The sequence below is a fragment of the Carassius auratus genome, chromosome 15, assembly GCF_003368295.1.
Source record: "Carassius auratus strain Wakin chromosome 15, ASM336829v1, whole genome shotgun sequence".
Classification (NCBI taxonomy): Eukaryota; Metazoa; Chordata; class Actinopteri; order Cypriniformes; family Cyprinidae; genus Carassius; species Carassius auratus.
Window position 1 is genome coordinate 2,780,866 of NC_039257.1, and position 17,182 is coordinate 2,798,047.

A 17,182-nucleotide genomic window follows, 5' to 3' on the forward strand; every position below is an offset into this window, starting at 1 on the left:
CTGTTTCAGCAACTGTCCATTTCCTGTTTTTCTCTCAAATTTGAGTCTTCGGGCATTACAAAATGTGTCTCTGAACACAGACACGTGCTGTCTAACAACTGTTGTCAAAGAGTGAGTGCCATATCAAGCGACATTAAATATTTAGTTCTTATTTAGGATAGCAGTAGGTCTTATTCTCTAATTTGTTCATGAAATATATTATACACAGGTATCATGATTTATCAGAAATTCAAATGTATGTTATATTTACTTTAAGACCGCTGGTACACAGTAAAAAGTGATTTAATTACTCTAAATAAAGAAACATTTACTTCAAAAACAAACAAAAACAATACATTTATTTTACAGATTTGTCTTGAAAAATATATATTGTTCTAGTTTAATGGTTAAACCTACTTTATTCTGAGTTTCCATAAGAATTTTAGCTTAAAACAATAAAAATTTTGAGAATTTTTTTACTGTTTTTTTTAACCCATTTGCAGAGTTTTTTTTTCTTTTCCTGTTTTAAGATCAAACTCACTATATATATAATGTGTAATCTATGTGGTGATTAAAAGTATTAATTATTTTTGACCAACAATAAATAAATAAATAAATAATTTAAAAATGCAACCTGTAAATAAGAGTTAAGACTGAGTGTGAGGACAAATTTATGTGCATATGATCCTGTGTATCTAGTGGAAATTTTTCTGCATCCATAAATATAATAAAAGTAAGGTTTATTTTATTTTGCAACAAATACATAAAGCAAACGGAGGAAAGATTATGTTTGTGAAGTGCAGTGAAATACTAGAATTGGCATTCATTTACACTCTGCGCTTGTTCAACAAATCTTCACATTTGCATCAATATTCATAATTGAATATAATTTTTCATTATGGAAACACAACACCATCCACTTACTAATTAAATTAAACCCAGATTCTTAAAAAAAAGCTAATTTAATTAGATCTCTTTCCTCTGCGGGTAGAGCAAAGAAAAAGTCTTTAGGAAAGATATAAAAAGATCGCTCATGTTCTTTGAAGTGTCTGAGACGTGCAAAGACCAAAATGATTTTCCCTCAGGCCAGTGGACCCTCAACCCCATATATTTTATGTTACGCATTTATGTATTCATGAAACTACATTATGAAATACATTTTAAGGTGGGGAGAAGTTCTTCAAGAGCTCATTCTCTGGGGGAAAAAAAGGCTCTTTGATGCTTAACATCTCCGCAGAATCTATAAACCATCTCCGCATCTTCTAATGCAGATAATGTAGGTAGCAAATGTACAGTCATGGTTATGAAGATTTCAGAGGGACAAACTCAAATAAAAACACTATCTACTGTATACAGGTGGTGCTAAATATACTCTTCAAACCGGTATGTTTAAGTTGAGCTTTCGTCAGTGTGTTTGTTTTGGACAGCAGAACTTTGCTCGTCCTCTGCTCCCAATCCTGTCAAAGGAGTTTGTGTTTTAAAGCCCCCCTGCCATTTTATCGGATGGGTTTTTAAGTGGTCTTAGACAGGGACGTTCATGCAGCACACTGCTAGTTTTGTGTTGCGCTGCGTTTGTGTGTTTGTTCTCTCAGATAATTAAGTCTTCCCTTTCTCTGGCACAGCAGTGAGGAGAATTCACTCTCTCTTAAGGACCGCGCTGTTTCCTCTCTCTTTCTTTATTCTAATGTTTTATCTTTACCCTAAAAAGTGGATATTTGCATAATTATATGGAGTAACTCAAGTATTGTTGCATGTATCCGATGAAGGATTCAATTAACCTGCAGCAGACCTGTGAATCTAAACAATACACTCAAAACACATGAATGAATCACTAATATGTGTTAGACGGTGGCTGTTTTTGTGCTTAAAGTAAAGAAAGTTCTGTGAAGAAGTTAGAGAGCAATCTATCTATCACTGGTGTCTAAACCAGACTCTAAATCGGATCTGACTCAAAAGATTCACGAACCCACTCCGAAGGTCAAATAATTCACAAACCATCATTTCTGAATTCAGACTACGCGGCCCGTAATGCAAATCATTCGATTCAGATTGGGACTCGAAAATCATGATTCCCGAACCTGCTGCGAACTTCTGATCTGAATTAAAAGATTCATAAACCTGTTCTAAACTTCTGATTTTAAAGGGTTAGTTCACCCACAAATGAAAATTAGCCTGTTATTTACACACTCTCAAGCCATCCTAACTGTACAAGACTTTCTTCTTTCAGATGAATCCAATCGGAGTTATATTAAAAATTCTCCTGGCACTTCTAAGTTCTGTCATTGGAGTGGACAGGTGTTTCTGTTCAACAGTCCCAAACACATTAAACCAAGTGCATGCATTCCATAATTTAACTTAATTTAATTTAAATAAAGTCCTCATGTAGTGAACCCATGCATTTTGTTAGAAAAATACCCATATTTCAAACGTAATAAACAATTTCCAATCAACTATTTGAGATGCAGCCGAAATAACAACAACACATATATTTAATTTTTGTTCTAAATTATTGCTAGGGACAATTTAGTAGTCGCTGGATATAAATACGGATATGTGTCGCTACTAAATTCTGGGCCCTTGCATCCATCCATCTGTCTGTCTGTCAGATTTATATTATCTAAACATGCATACATGATAATGTTTTGCATTCATCTGAAATGAAATCCCTAGGGTCTCATACCTGCTCTAATTTCCAGTGGAATTCAGCCGGTCTGAAGGAGTCCGTCTGAGTGTAGTCCGTCCTCAGCAGGAAAACCAGCCTGCAGTTATGCACATACAGAGAGTAATGGTGCCGGTTCATCTCTGAGAGAGACGGAGAAAGTGATAGAGACAGAGAGACAAAGAGAGCACGGAGAGGTCAACAGACAGACAGAGAATACAATTACCTCTTGACATACAAGATAATATCGCTAAATTGAACCTGAAAGAAAAGAAACGGCACCATTTGGTGTGTGTTTATCTGTATAGAGATCCTGACAGGAGAGGAAGTAGAGCTCCAATCGTCCAGTACAAATGAAATTGTGATCTTAACAGTTTCCTCTTCAGTCCTAATGAAAGTCCAGGGTGAACCTCCATGTCCTGGCTGGTTTTTGCTAGCTAGCAGACCAGCAAGGGTTTTCTGCTAAAGGCTTATCGTGGACTTCTTGGTGACTAAGCTAGTTATACTCTACTTGAAACTTTCTGTGTGAAATACAAAACTTTATGTATAATGCATTATAAAGGTATTCATAATGTACGTTGTGATGGATTATATCTGTTAATAATAACTGTCACCAAAGTTGAAATGCATTATAATATTAGGTTTGTTTGTCTTGTGTTGTAATTCATTATACAAATTACTATACTTTCTTAAGATTTAAAGTATTCTAATGTATTATAACTGTGGTTACAAATATTCACGAGAGCATACAATGCATTATAAGGTGAATTCAAAGCAATAAACTACTTTTGTAATGCATTATATATAAAGGCTTTAAGTAAAGTGTTACCAAGCTTTCTAGCAAGCCATGCTCAAATTCCATTGGACAATTAGAAATAGACACGAATGAGATAATAGTGGGAAAAAGCAAAAGTAAAAAGCTACATTTATAGCAGATTAAATAAGTCTTAAAATAATTTGATGAGAAATTTGTTCACATCAATTAAATTTTTAATAATGAATTATGAAAAAAAGAATATATTATTTTTTTCAGAATATATATATATATATATATATATATATATACTTTATACATAATGTAGAATAATTAGTATAATTATATAATTCTATTGCATTTATTTAATTTAATTTATTTTATTAATTCTTTGTGCATTTATTTAATTTTAATTTAGTGTTTAATAAAATGTATTAGATTTTATTATTTTATTTATTACTATTATTTTATTATATTAATTCATTAACAAGTAAATTATTGAGATTTCAAGAGTTTTATTGGACTTTATTCCTTAGGTTAAATCTGGGAGGTATGAAACTCATATGCTGTAGGAGAAACAACAGAGATCTTATTTGTGATGGCAGGATTTATAAGATAGTCTTTTGAGCAGGTTTCTCCTCTTCTCATTCAGTTCTCCTCTGTCTCACCTGTTTTGTCAGAGTTGCAGAGCAGCGTTTCTTTCTCGGCTCTCTGTCCCGGACTCGGCCCGTGCTTCATCCATGTGGTTATGGTGAACTGATGGGTTAGATTCTGCGGGACGACCCAGTCTGGGATCTTGGCAGCTTGACGACCATCAAAGCGGTATGTGAGGTCACTGTCCCGGCCGCCATCCATCACAAGAGTCGCCGTCCAATTAAAAACACTGCTGGAGGCCGGCAGGAGATCCGTGCTTCCTGATGAAGCTCCTGGTATGATGCCAGTGGTTTAGAGATAAATTGATCACTTGAAACACAGATCACATTTGAGGAAGTTTAAATGGACTTGGAGTTTAAAGTCCAAATGAAAAGTCTTACAGAATTTGGTGTTAATTCGTACAGTAATACATAGGGTTATTAAAATGCTTAAAATGAACATTGTGCATAATGATGCATTGATGCATTAAACAAATTTTATGTAATATATACTTTGTATATAGTAAAATAATAATTTATTATATATATATATATATATATATATATATATATATATACACACACACACACACACACACACACACACACACACACACATATATATATATATATATATATATAATGATTTAATTTATTTAGATATGTTTTTAAAATGTTTTTGTTTTATACACATATCTTTTAAAAATCATTCATTAAATTTTTATATTTTGTTATAAATATATAAAAATTAATAATCAATTTCATCTTAAATTATACTTTCAATTAAATAAATAAATAAATAAATATATATATATATATATATATATATATGTGTGTGTGTGTGTGTGTGTTAATATTAAAAAAATATATTTTTCTTTTTTACAAAAATGAAAAGAAAAAACATTATTTTAATTATTAAAGATAATTATATAAAAAATAAAAAAAATTCCACTGCCTGTCATCTTAAAATAGAAATCTTACGATGACTTCAGTTCAGCTTTTATGTGTGGGACTTCATTATCATATCTTTCATTATCACACCATTAATATGACTCTTCAGCCCATAGAGTCCAATGCATTAGGATATTCTGACACATGTCATATAAAAGGACTGTTAGTCTTCTTGGAGATCTGTGATGATGTGCGTATTTGTATTTTATGGCTTCATTTGTAGATTCTCAAGACTCTGATATGAATGAATTACACTGCTAATGATTCTGCACTGAGACACATACCTATTCTAGGACAAGGGTGGAGGTTTTGTCTGACTAGTTTAGCCCTCAGGCACATTTGGTAATTAAAGCGACCCGAGAGAAATGAGGAAGCGTGCAGTGGAATAAATAGCTGTTAATCATACCGCAGAGCTTCTGTAAGGATCGTTCAGAGTAAGACTGTCTGTCACAGCCTCTCCCAGCAGCGCTCGTCTCCAGCTCCACTGTGGCCCTGATCCACGACACCGATCCCGCACATGTCTCCAGGTGCATCTTGGGAAATAACAGCTTACTGCCCGTTCCTGGTTCATGGTCAACGAGCTTGCTCCAGCCTGGGAAGAAAGAAAGTTAGATAATGGTTTGATAAAGATCTTAAATATGAGTGATAATGTCATAGTGCTGGAAAATGAAGATATTGAGGTCACAGTGTTTTCCAGACTTCCACACAAGTAACAAGTCAGTTCCTCAAGATGACGTGCATTTCAAATATACCTTGAAGAAACGTAACCTGCTTCTGTGCATGAGCAAAAACATTCACACTTTAAAACTAAGTGATTACCACTTACAAAGAAAGAACTGTGGCGGGAGTATAATATACTGTATAGTGATTGTATTAAATGGAAATATCATGGTACACCATCAAAGAGTAGGTACCATGGTTTACTATATAGTGTACAAAACATACACAAAAAAAAACAAAAAACAAAACACTGAGTCACAATTTATTTTAAGGTCCAAGCGTCGCCAATAACAAACCACTGACTGCGACTTTTCCCTCAATGAACTTCTAACTTGCTGCTCATTGATAGTTAGCTGTTAAGTATATATGTATTGGATTAGGAACGTAGAATGAAATATGATATTTGTACCTTAGAGTAGTAATTTGTACTCTTATGTTACTATTGTTGCACATTGTTTCTCTAACTGTGTATAAGCATGTCATTCTTGCATTATCATCTGTAGATAAATCATTTTAGACAGCTGTGTTAGAGTCAACATGAAGTGCAGTTCATAACCAATTTTACTTCCACAATCTGATGCATTTTAGAGTGACAGGATATTCAACAAGAAAAATGTCACTATTTAACACTGAAACAACTGCACACAGGTCAGGGTTAAAACATATTGAATTGATTACATTTCTACCCTTGACAGCTTTGTTTTGGAAAATATTTCAGCATTACATTCTCATATTTGCTGAAATCTGTGCATTATTCTCAACAACTAGACTTCTGGAGAAAATGTGAGACAAAAACAGAAATTTATATTCTGTTATTTAAAAATTGCTGCACTTTAATTTAAATAAAGATTTAGCTAAATCAACACAACTGCTGAACCTTTTATCATAATTGTGTTTAATTTGCTTAAATATGTGAAATTAAAGCTTAATTAATTTGTATTGGGACTACATGAATAGCTGTTTAAAGAATGAGCTAAAATTGCAAGTTTGATTATTAGTTTCCAGCATGCTTTGTCTAGGACAGAATTGGTAATGCTGTAAATGTTGGAATTAAGAGTTATTTTATGAGTATTTATGAGTACAAGGAAATTCCCTGTTTAAAATGCCAGGAAGGACTTGGTTATTGTTACTTCATTTAGTCAACATAGCTCTGCTAATATCAGTGCGGTGACAAATTAAAAATGTATGTCTACAACTAAAATAATAAAGCATATAAACACTTGCCTTAATGGAGTCAAACAAAAAGTATGTACTTATTAACTTTCATTTTACTTAGTTAAACTGGTTTACACAATTACATGTGTGATATTTACTTAAATTTGTCATTTTAATAAAAACATACCTGATATATAGTCAGTAGGTTCACCCTGAGTTTACATTAAATATAATATTATAAATTCAGCACAGTCAGTCTTTGGTATTTTTTGGAGCACAGATATGACAAGTAGCAAAAGATGTTTTATGTAACTAACCGAACAAGCACATTTGTTTGTTTTTTAATGAAGAATAATTATTTTCTTTTTGTTTTATTCAGTTATAATTTATTATATATTTGAGGTCTGTTACCCAGAGCGTCTGGCGGGATATTACATTATTCCGGATACATTGTGGCTGTAATGAATTCTATAGCCAGTGGTTATTTAACATGGATTTATGGGTGAAAAATTAAAACGGTGGACAGTATTAAATGGATTGTGTAAACATGCATTCACATACAGACCTCACAAATATTAGCTCACACACAAACACCCAATGAGCTGCTGGGTTTGGGAATTTGCAGCTGAAAATGATTATTTTATGGATGGAGGGAGCCTAAAGGTAACAACAAAATGTGTGTGTGTGTGTGTGTGTGTGTGGACGGTGCATGTCCACCCCTGCTGAATTATTCACCCTTGCTTATGAGACACAACGGGGAGCTGTTTACTTTTCTCTCTCCTTCATGCTTTTATGTCAGATGTGAAAAAATGGCCTTTACTCAAGTTGTCATCATCCAGTGGGCTGGAAAAAAAATTGGCCTGAAGCTTCTACCAAATGTGTGTGCGTTTGTGTGTGTGAGTAAAGAGGAACATGTTTTGTGTCTCCAAACTCACCTGAGGGACAATCTCTGGGAGACACAAACTACTCTAGACCAAAAGTTTACTTGATTTTATCCACTGGGAATTGACTGGATGGTAAAAATGAAGAGGAGGAAAATTAGAGTTTGATGACGTTAGCAGACAATTAAAGTTTGAGGGGGATTTTAATTAAAATGCAAACTTTTTTTGGTTTTAGAATAACATGCACAACTGATTTGTGCACAATAAGACCAGAGACATGCATTAAAGGGCCATTTAATGCAAAAATGTCACAATTTAAAGCAGTATTTTAAAGAATATAACTTTTCAGATAAATTTTTTTACATTTTGACAGGAGAAAGAACATCATACATGTTTGAACTGGAATGATATGAGAGTAAATAAATGATGACAAAATGTAAATTTTTGGGTGCACTATCACTTTAAGAATATAAATAGGTTTAATTGATCATTTTGATTGAATGTTGACTTTTAAAAGCTTCTATTTTATACATTCATGTTTTTGATCAAATTTAAGTTTTTTTTTTTCACTTCAGTTCTTTGATGTTTAATTCTGCATAAACTTGGGTTACAACTGAGAACGAGCAACGGCTGTTCGTCACTGTAGCTGGGAAACAACTCACAAGGAGATGTAAAAAATGGAAAGAGCTTTTTAACATTATTTTATGATATTTTACTTCTCATCATGTGCAGAATGAAAAGTGCCTTTCTGCTTTCATATCAATGGAGAGACTGCGAGAGATGAAAGCCTTTTGGCAAAGACTATTTCTGCAGAGACAAGCAGCAATGAGAAATGCATTTTACTTTATTAGACAAATGATAAGATATTGACGCAGCTGACTTCTGCAAACTAGGCCAGATTGCTTTCATACCAAAGCTTACTGGAGTTTGCGTGAAGACTGAATGTATCTAAATGTATCAAATGCAAAAATCAAATCAGCCTGAGGTTTATTCATTACACTTTTCGGTGTGAAAAGGCTTTTACATTTGCTATAAATAGAACTTCTTATATTAAAAACAATTTTTGTATTTAAAAAGTAACGCGAAAGTAACGCAATTGTAACGCAAAAGTAACGTAACACATTACTTTCCATAAAACATAACTAAGTAACGTAATTAGTTACTTTTTCAGGGAGTAACGCAATATTGTAATGCATTACTTTTAAAAGTAACTTTCCCCAACACTGATCATATGAAAGTGTGTGAGTTAATTCAGATGCAAGCCTCCTGCGGCAATCAAAAGCAAGAAAAATGCACAAACCTACAGAAAAAAAGAAAATAAAAATGGTTGCAGAGAGATGGAAGCGGGTCAATACTATATTGAGTTTAAAAGCAAACAAAAATAGCTTCAAGGGAAAAGAAAGAAATGGATAGAAAGTGACAGGAAATTCAAAGCACAGAACCAGCTCTTGATTGTGTGTGTGTGTGTGTGTGTGTGTGTGTGTAATTTCCTCACCTGAATCTGGTTTTAGACAGAGAATCTGTCATGCACAGATCATAGGAAATGTCTGGAATGACCAGAACTGTACCAGAACTGTATTTTGATTGTTTACTCCTTTTGTGTATTTTAGTATTGAACATGCATCTAATTCCCACACTGACATAGGTTTTGTTATATTGATTCATTGTATCGATGAAATAAGTGAACATGCACACTAGTGTTGGGCAGTAACTAAATAAAAGTTCTAGTTTTTATGTTGCGTTGTATGGAGCAAACAGTCTTACAAGCTGAGGTGCTTTCTTAAACTCTCCTCATTTTAGTAAACCAGTAAAGATTCACAGATCTGAATCTGAATGGTCTGTCAGATTCAAACAGAACTACACCAACTTCAGTATAAGTTTATTTTTAAACATGCTAATTTAGGAGCAGGTTTATCTTGAAATAGTTTAAATTAAGTAAAAGTAAAACTATTAAAAATTACATTTACATGTATACATTTAGCATGCAGACACTTATATCCAAATCATCTTATATGCTAACAATGATCAATGATCAAATCAAATTATTAAATGGAAAATGTAAACATCAATGAAAACAATATATGTTGCTTTTGTAACTAACTGAAATAAGTTTAAGATGAAATACTAAATTACTGAGACTAAAACTTAACATTATAAAAATAACAAATGCTGAATTACTAAATAAACTGAATAAAACTATAATTAAAATGAAAACAGAAAATAAAATAAAAAACTATAATTAATAATTTATTAATAAAAGAAGTTAATATTACAATGATAAATAAAAACAATAGAAACAATTATTTATAAATATATATATATATATATATATATATATATATATATGAATAAATACTATAATAGTATATATATATATAAACTAAACTAAAATAACATTGAACATTTTTTAAAACTTATATTCTAAAAACTTTACAACAGTCCAGCTATTCAGTCTCATAAAAAGGGTATAAAACTGTCATTGCAGTAGACTTTCTTTTGTTTTTTAAGTACTTAATATGTACCTTTAAGGTACAAAAATGTACCATTTAGGAGTAAATAAGGCACCTTTAGCTTTTGTACCTTAGGGCGCTGGCCCACTGACAGCTTTGTAACTTTTTTTACGAGAGTATACAGAAAACGCTCACAGTTTTTCACATGCAAACTGTGTCTGAGACTAAAACATTTCCAGATCTCACCCTGCCATCCAGGCTTGCAGACGGGTTTGACGTGGATGTGTACGACAGCGTCCTGCGCCGCTCTCTTCTGACCGCAGTCGAACGCTGTCACACGGATTTTATAATGTGACTTCTTATCGAAGCTCAGGCTCTCTGTGTTCCTGATGTTACCTGCACGCAAACACACTTTTAAATACAGACAGAAAAGTGCTGTTGGCATGTGTTCCCTGTATGTTTGTGCACTAACCGTTGCGGTCTACAGCGAAGGCTGTGTCCTGAGAGCTGATCTGGTAGTTGCAGATCTGGCTGTATTGTGGAGAGCAGTCCTGGTCGGACGCCTGCACCTGCAGAATACTGTCATACACTTTGCCCTCGGTCACCGAGCCGTGATACTCCCGCTGACCGAACACGGGAGAAAACTCGTTCACATCTCCCACCTGCACATGCACCACAGCCCTGAGAAAGAGAGAGAGAGAGAGAGAGGTTTTTATTGCTTCTTCATTGTCCAGGAGACTTAATGGAGAAAAGATACTCACCTTCAGGTCATGTAAGATGAAGATGAGTTTGTTTTTTTATTGGAACAGATCTGAAATGTAGCATTACATCATTTGCTGACCAATGCAGTGAATGGGTGCCGTCAGAATAAGACTTTAAACAGCTGATAAAAGCATGACAATGCATTTTTGTAAGAATCAAAGCCGTCATGTTTTTAACATTAAACCATTGCTTCATGTTAAACTATAAGTTTTCTATGCATAATATTGCTCCCTCCAGTAAAAAACTCATCTACATCTGGGATGACCTGATTTGTTAACAAATTTAAATGTTTTTGTGGTGAACCATTACTTTAAGTATCAAATTTGTTTAAGGCACTTCTGCTGATTGCAGAATATATTACTTTTAGCAAATCTGAGCACAGTTTGAGACATTGTATTAAATTTAAAACTAGATAAAATGAACAAAAGTCCCAAATGAGATCGTATTCATTTCATTTGTATTGTAGCATTATTTATATAGGCTACCATTAGACTATTCATTCATATTTTGAATATTTTTACACTTTCAGTTTTCATTTTAATTTGAATATTAAAAACGGTATATAAATTGTTCTTTCAACATTTATCTTTAATTTATTTCCATGTTAGTTTTGAACATTTTAGTGCTTCAGCGTATTTTATTTCTGTTATCCTTCAAAGCAACACTTCCCAACTTTAGTTTACATTAAGTATTTCACTAATATTTATATTATATTATTTTAATTCACAGACAATAATATCTATTGTTTCTCTCAGACAGTGATGGATTAAATGGAGAATAATGCAGATTTTCCCCCCAAGAAAAATACTCCAGTCTCCTCTCTACATTCTTTAAATTTCCTTCTCTACATATTTTTATAAACCTATAAAGAGCAACTATATGTCAGGTTGTGTTTATCAGAAAGGGAGCACGGTAGGCTGCTTTTTATTTAGTGATTTTATGGAAACATGGCATAATAGTGCACCACAGATCTGACTGCGGAGTTATTTGTGTGTTTTTAGGGGACCAGCAAGCAAACAAAGACAATTTAAATAGCATCTAGAATGAACATTTACAGGTCAACTGCCAAAAACTAATAAAAGTAAGAAGTAATAAATCAAAATAATCAAAATAGTCTGCTGCTTTAGAAATAATACTAAACTAACTTTTAAAAGAACTGACCAGAGGAGATTATTTTTATTCATGCCATTTTGACTAAATGCTATGTAAATCAGACTTTGCTTTTGCCAATGCAGTCGCCTTTGCTGCAGGTCTTGTGTTTTTTGACTCTTCTTAAGCAGAGAACGCTAATTAGTTCAGATCTGGACCACAAATAATTTCTCATTATAATTATAGACACTTTTTCCCAGAAGAAAAATGCTTCAGAAGTGTCCATTTTTTCTGTCCAGGAGAAGCAGCGAACATGCTAAAGAGATCTCGTTTGTGATTTCTCTCTCCTGCAGGTCGTTAGAAAGTCTTAGAAAGTCTTCAGGGAAAGAAATACATAAAAAAAGAAGTCTGAAAGAAAAAAAAGTGCCTCCAGGTACCCTCACGGCCAATCTTGGCACACTTTTGTGAGCTGAAAATACCAGAATAACAAGCTTGCATCATTCATGTCAAAGACAGCATGAAAAGTGAGTAATACTTTGCAAAGGGCAACAGCTCGTCTGACAAATGACAGGATTTCAAACACCCCTCCTAATCTGTGTTATAATGTTAAAGGGGGGGTGAAATGCTATTTCATGCATACTGAGTTTTTTACACTGTTAAAGAGTTGGATTCCCATGCTAAACATGGACAAAGTTTCAAAAATTAAGTTGTACGTTTGAAGGAGTATTTTTGTTCCCAAAATACTCCTTCCGGTTTGTCACAAGTTTCGGAAAGTTTTTTTCGAGTATGGCTCTGTGTGACGTTAGATGGAGCGGAATTTCCTTATATGGGTCCTGAGGCACTTCTGCCGGAAGAGCGCGCTCCCGTATAGCAGAGCACTGAGAGCACAACAGACTTCACTGATCAGAGCGAGAGCGGCGCCAAATGTCACAAAAGAAGTGTGTTTTTGGTTGCCAGGGCAAGACAACCCTGCACAGATTACCAAAAGAGAAACAGCATTAAGGGACCAGTGGGTGGAGTTTATTTTTACAGAGCATCAATGGAGTTGTGCAAGTGTTTGTGTTTGTTCCCTGCATTTCGAAGATGCTTGTTCACAAGGCCCAGTTTAACGACAGATTTGCGTATCATTTATTTCTTAAGGATGATGCAATCCCAACGAAAAAGGGTCACGATCGTGTGTTGGAACCGCAGGCGGTGAGTAAAACTACTTCAAATATCTCTGCCTCCTTGTTAGTGCGTCCCCTCCCATGCCAGAGACCCGGGTTCGAGCCCCGCTCGGAGCGAGTCGTTGCTGCTGCTGCTCTCGTTCAGTTTCAGCCTCGGGATCTGATTCTGGATCATAAATAAACGGCTGAATCTGACTGTTAGCCATGGTTTGTTTTGGATGATGGTTTTGTCACGCCTCCAGCCGGTCGTGTTTTTCCGGGAAAAATCGGTACAGACTATCTTTCTCTTATGAATATAATAAAACTAAAGACTTTTTGGAGTTATGAAGGATGCAGTACTACTCTATATGTACTCAAGATTAACAGGATATTGAGTGAAAACGAGCATTTCACCCCCCCTTTAAAAACCAGAACATACGCAAACACATTTATATATGCATTAGGCATGAAATCTCTAGTAAAGCAGTGTGATTTTGCAGCTTTGCAGCCCTTCAGAGTCTAATATCTCACTATAATCCTTTATCCATGCGTATGTGTGTGTGTGTGTGTGTGTGTGTCATCCGAGCTGTCAAAGCTATGTACAGTAATCATGTATGGATTAAAGAGACAGAGTAATGAGGAAGGTCCCTCTTTCTCTTTTCTCTTTTTTTTTCTCTCTCTATAGTTTCATCACCAACCTCGTTTCTCACCAATCTCATTCATTCACAAATGTCTTTAAGTCATTTTGTTTCAAAGGACTTCAGTCTAGCTCACTGCGTTAGCTCTGTTAAAGGGTCTTTATGTGGATATCTAAAGAGAAGCGTCTTTGGCTCTGGGCGTCTGCAGGTAAACAGGTGCAGCGTTCATTAGTAAGAGCTCTTCAAAGTTTTAACGCCTGAAGGTCAGACACCTGCTTTTCATTGTCAGCTCTGAGATAAAAACATGCAATACTGTATATACACTAATGTAAGAAGAAGTTTATTATGCTCACCATATAGGAAAATTGTGAAATGTTTGTACAATTTGAAATAACTGTTTTCTATTTTAATATATTTTCAAATGTCATTTATTCCTGTGATCAAAGCCTTATTTTCAGCATAATTTCTCCACACTTCGGGATCTCATTATAATTTTAATATGCTGATTTCTTATCAGTTATTATAGGTATTCATTTATTAATAATGGTTGTCTCTATTATAAATTTTGAAATCAGTTTTTGCTTAAAATTGTCAAAAATCATTATTTGAAAAATATTTTTTTGGAATATTATAAATGGTTTACTTTCACTTTTGATCAACTTTGATAAAACTATTAATTTCCTTTATAAATATATATATATATATATATATATATATATATATATATATATATATATATATATATATATATATATATATATATATATATATATTTTTTTTTTTTTTTTTTTCTTATTATACTTATATAATATTATATTATACATTTTTTAATAGTATTATTATCATGGTTATCACAAAAATATTGAGCAGCACAATATATAATAATAATCAGAAATGTTTCTTAAATCAGCATATTAGAAAGATTTCTGAAGGACCATGTGGCACTGGAGAAATGATGCTGAAAATTCAGCTTTCATCACAGGGATAAATTACATTTTAAAATATATTGAATTTTTTAAATTTTTTTTTATTTTTCAGCAAGCAGGTGTGTGACTTAAAGGACACACAAAAAAAACAAATGTGGATTAAAAGAGCTGAGTCAAGCATTTTAAACACAGTTCACCGTGTTCCTTCCAGTTCAAAACATCTCAAACATGAATCGGACTGAGGTGGAGAACATGCATTTATTCAAACACACACTGACTTGTGTGATCTCTTCTCTGCGTGTCCCTCTGGCCCTGTGCCACAGTCGTGAGCTTGAATGATGAAGGTGAACTCTCTCTGTCGCTCGCAGTCGATCGGTCCACGTGCCCGCAGACGGCCCTCTCCTGACGTACGGTTCAGAACCACAGCCTCGAAGGGAGCGCTGAGACCCTGCACGTGAAAGCCACAGATCTCCCCTACAGCACAGAGAGAAGAACAGAGATTAAGACTTTGCTCTTTGTAATCTCAGGGCTCTTGCTCATTATAATCCCACAAAGGATTCTTAGTGACGGACAAATTGGTTAATTTTTTAGGTTTTTATTGTTTTTTTTTCCTCCCTTAAAATGTCAATTTAAATGGACATACTCTGTTGGCCAAAAGTTTGTAATAATATATTTTTTGAAAAAAATATCTTATGCCTATCAAATCTGCATTTATTTGATCAAACATACAATATACACTTAAAAGTAAAAAATGTTAAAGTAACTGTTTTTATGGTGATATATTGTAAAATGTTAATTATTTCTGTGATGCAAAGATGAATTTTTTTTAGCATCATTCCTCCAGTCTTCAGTGTCAAATGATCCTTCAGAAATCATTTGTATATGCTGGTTTGCTGCTCAAGAAACATATTATCATCAATATTAAACAGTTTTTGCCACCTGAAATGTTTTTTTTTTTTTTGCACACACTCACAATATTGCTGTTTTTACCATATTTTTGATCAAACAAATGCAGTCTTGGTAGCATACAATACCTTTTTCAAAAACATAAAAACATGTAATTATTGCAAACTTTTGGCTTGCAGTTTTTCACTTGACCCCCTAACATTTCACAATAGCATATATATATATATATATATATATATATAAAACATGCTAGATGTACTGCGTTAGGCTAACCGAGGCTTACATATTACGTTCAGCACTTATATATTGATTCTCTTTTGTTGGATTTGATTGCTTCTGTTGCCCTCATTTGTAAATCTCTTTGCATATAAGTGCCTGTTAAATAGCTAAATGTAAAGTAAAATATCTATTTGAAGTTGATTTATAATGTTAATCAAGCTGACATCATCAACAAACCTCATATGGAAGTCATCTTGGCTAGTAAGAAACCAATTACCTAGCAACCACCTACAACAGCTTAGCAACCATGGAACACCAAAGTAGATGGGCAGCAGGATGCTAACAGCCGCTCATAACACATGAGTTTTGCATGAGTGAACATCCTCACTTTTGGTGAAATCTAGTTATTAAAATGATTGTGTGTGTGAGTGTGTTGTGTAAAACAGTGCTGCTGTCCGGCAGAGATAAGAGTATTCTCCATCTCTCCTCTCTTTGATCTTCAGAATAAACCCACATATACAAAACAACAGAGAAAGAGCCAGAGAGATGGAGCAATCTTTCATTGGCTATCTTTGCGCGAACGCATAAGACTAAAACAGAATAATAGTGCATTCGTGCATTACAAAGCGAAAGCATTCAGAAGTATATGTGTGGGTTTTGTGTTTGTCTTTTTCAGCTTTGCTTTTATCAAAATTCACTGCCACTGATATAGCAAGGGGGCGTTCACACAGCATGTGTTCTCGCATTTATTCTGCACTATTTTTTAATTGTTGGTTTATGTGTTTTCAGAAACGTCAGTGTTGTTTCACCCCCTTGTTTTTAATACAACTTGTGTGTCAGGATTAAATTGCTTCCTGTTTTGAAAGTCACTTTGGATAAAAGCGTCTACTAAATGCATGAATCTAAGTGATGGGCGTTTTTACTATATATATGGCGAGCTTGATCATCCTGAAGGGTGTATTTTGTTAAATTGATGGGAAAATACACATTATCTTTAGAAATGAATTATTAAATGGAAATGAAATATTAATCTAAGGTGTATTTTTATTATGAGTGACAAAAGAGAGTGCAGTGATATATGAAGTATACTGTATATATGATGTTTTCCTGAGAGCTGTGCAGTAACACAATAGTTTATATAGAGGATGTGTAGTTTGGATATAAACAGACCTGTGTTGATCAATATCTGTGATATATATAACATGCTAAAGTCATAAATATGGCTGTAGAGATGAACGTGACTGCATTTGTTATGAAGGTATGAAAAATCAGTATGGAGTGCATGTATTGAAGTCTGGATCACTAAAAGGATTCAT

The 17,182-nt window shown here is 33.9% G+C and overlaps 1 protein-coding gene across 1 annotated transcript in view; it reads right to left on the reverse strand.

The window, feature by feature from the left end:
• LOC113114730 (calsyntenin-2-like) overlaps nucleotides 1-17,182 on the reverse strand; it is a 51,905-nt gene that overhangs the window by 14,903 nt on the left and 19,820 nt on the right. The window contains exons 3-8 of the mRNA XM_026281669.1: nucleotides 15,020-15,215; nucleotides 10,654-10,862; nucleotides 10,428-10,577; nucleotides 5,382-5,567; nucleotides 4,061-4,318; nucleotides 2,660-2,781 (exon numbers count right to left, since the gene is read on the reverse strand). Of these exons, the coding sequence (XP_026137454.1) occupies nucleotides 2,660-2,781; nucleotides 4,061-4,318; nucleotides 5,382-5,567; nucleotides 10,428-10,577; nucleotides 10,654-10,862; nucleotides 15,020-15,215 (1,121 nt within the window). The remainder of the gene's footprint in view (nucleotides 1-2,659; nucleotides 2,782-4,060; nucleotides 4,319-5,381; nucleotides 5,568-10,427; nucleotides 10,578-10,653; nucleotides 10,863-15,019; nucleotides 15,216-17,182) is intronic.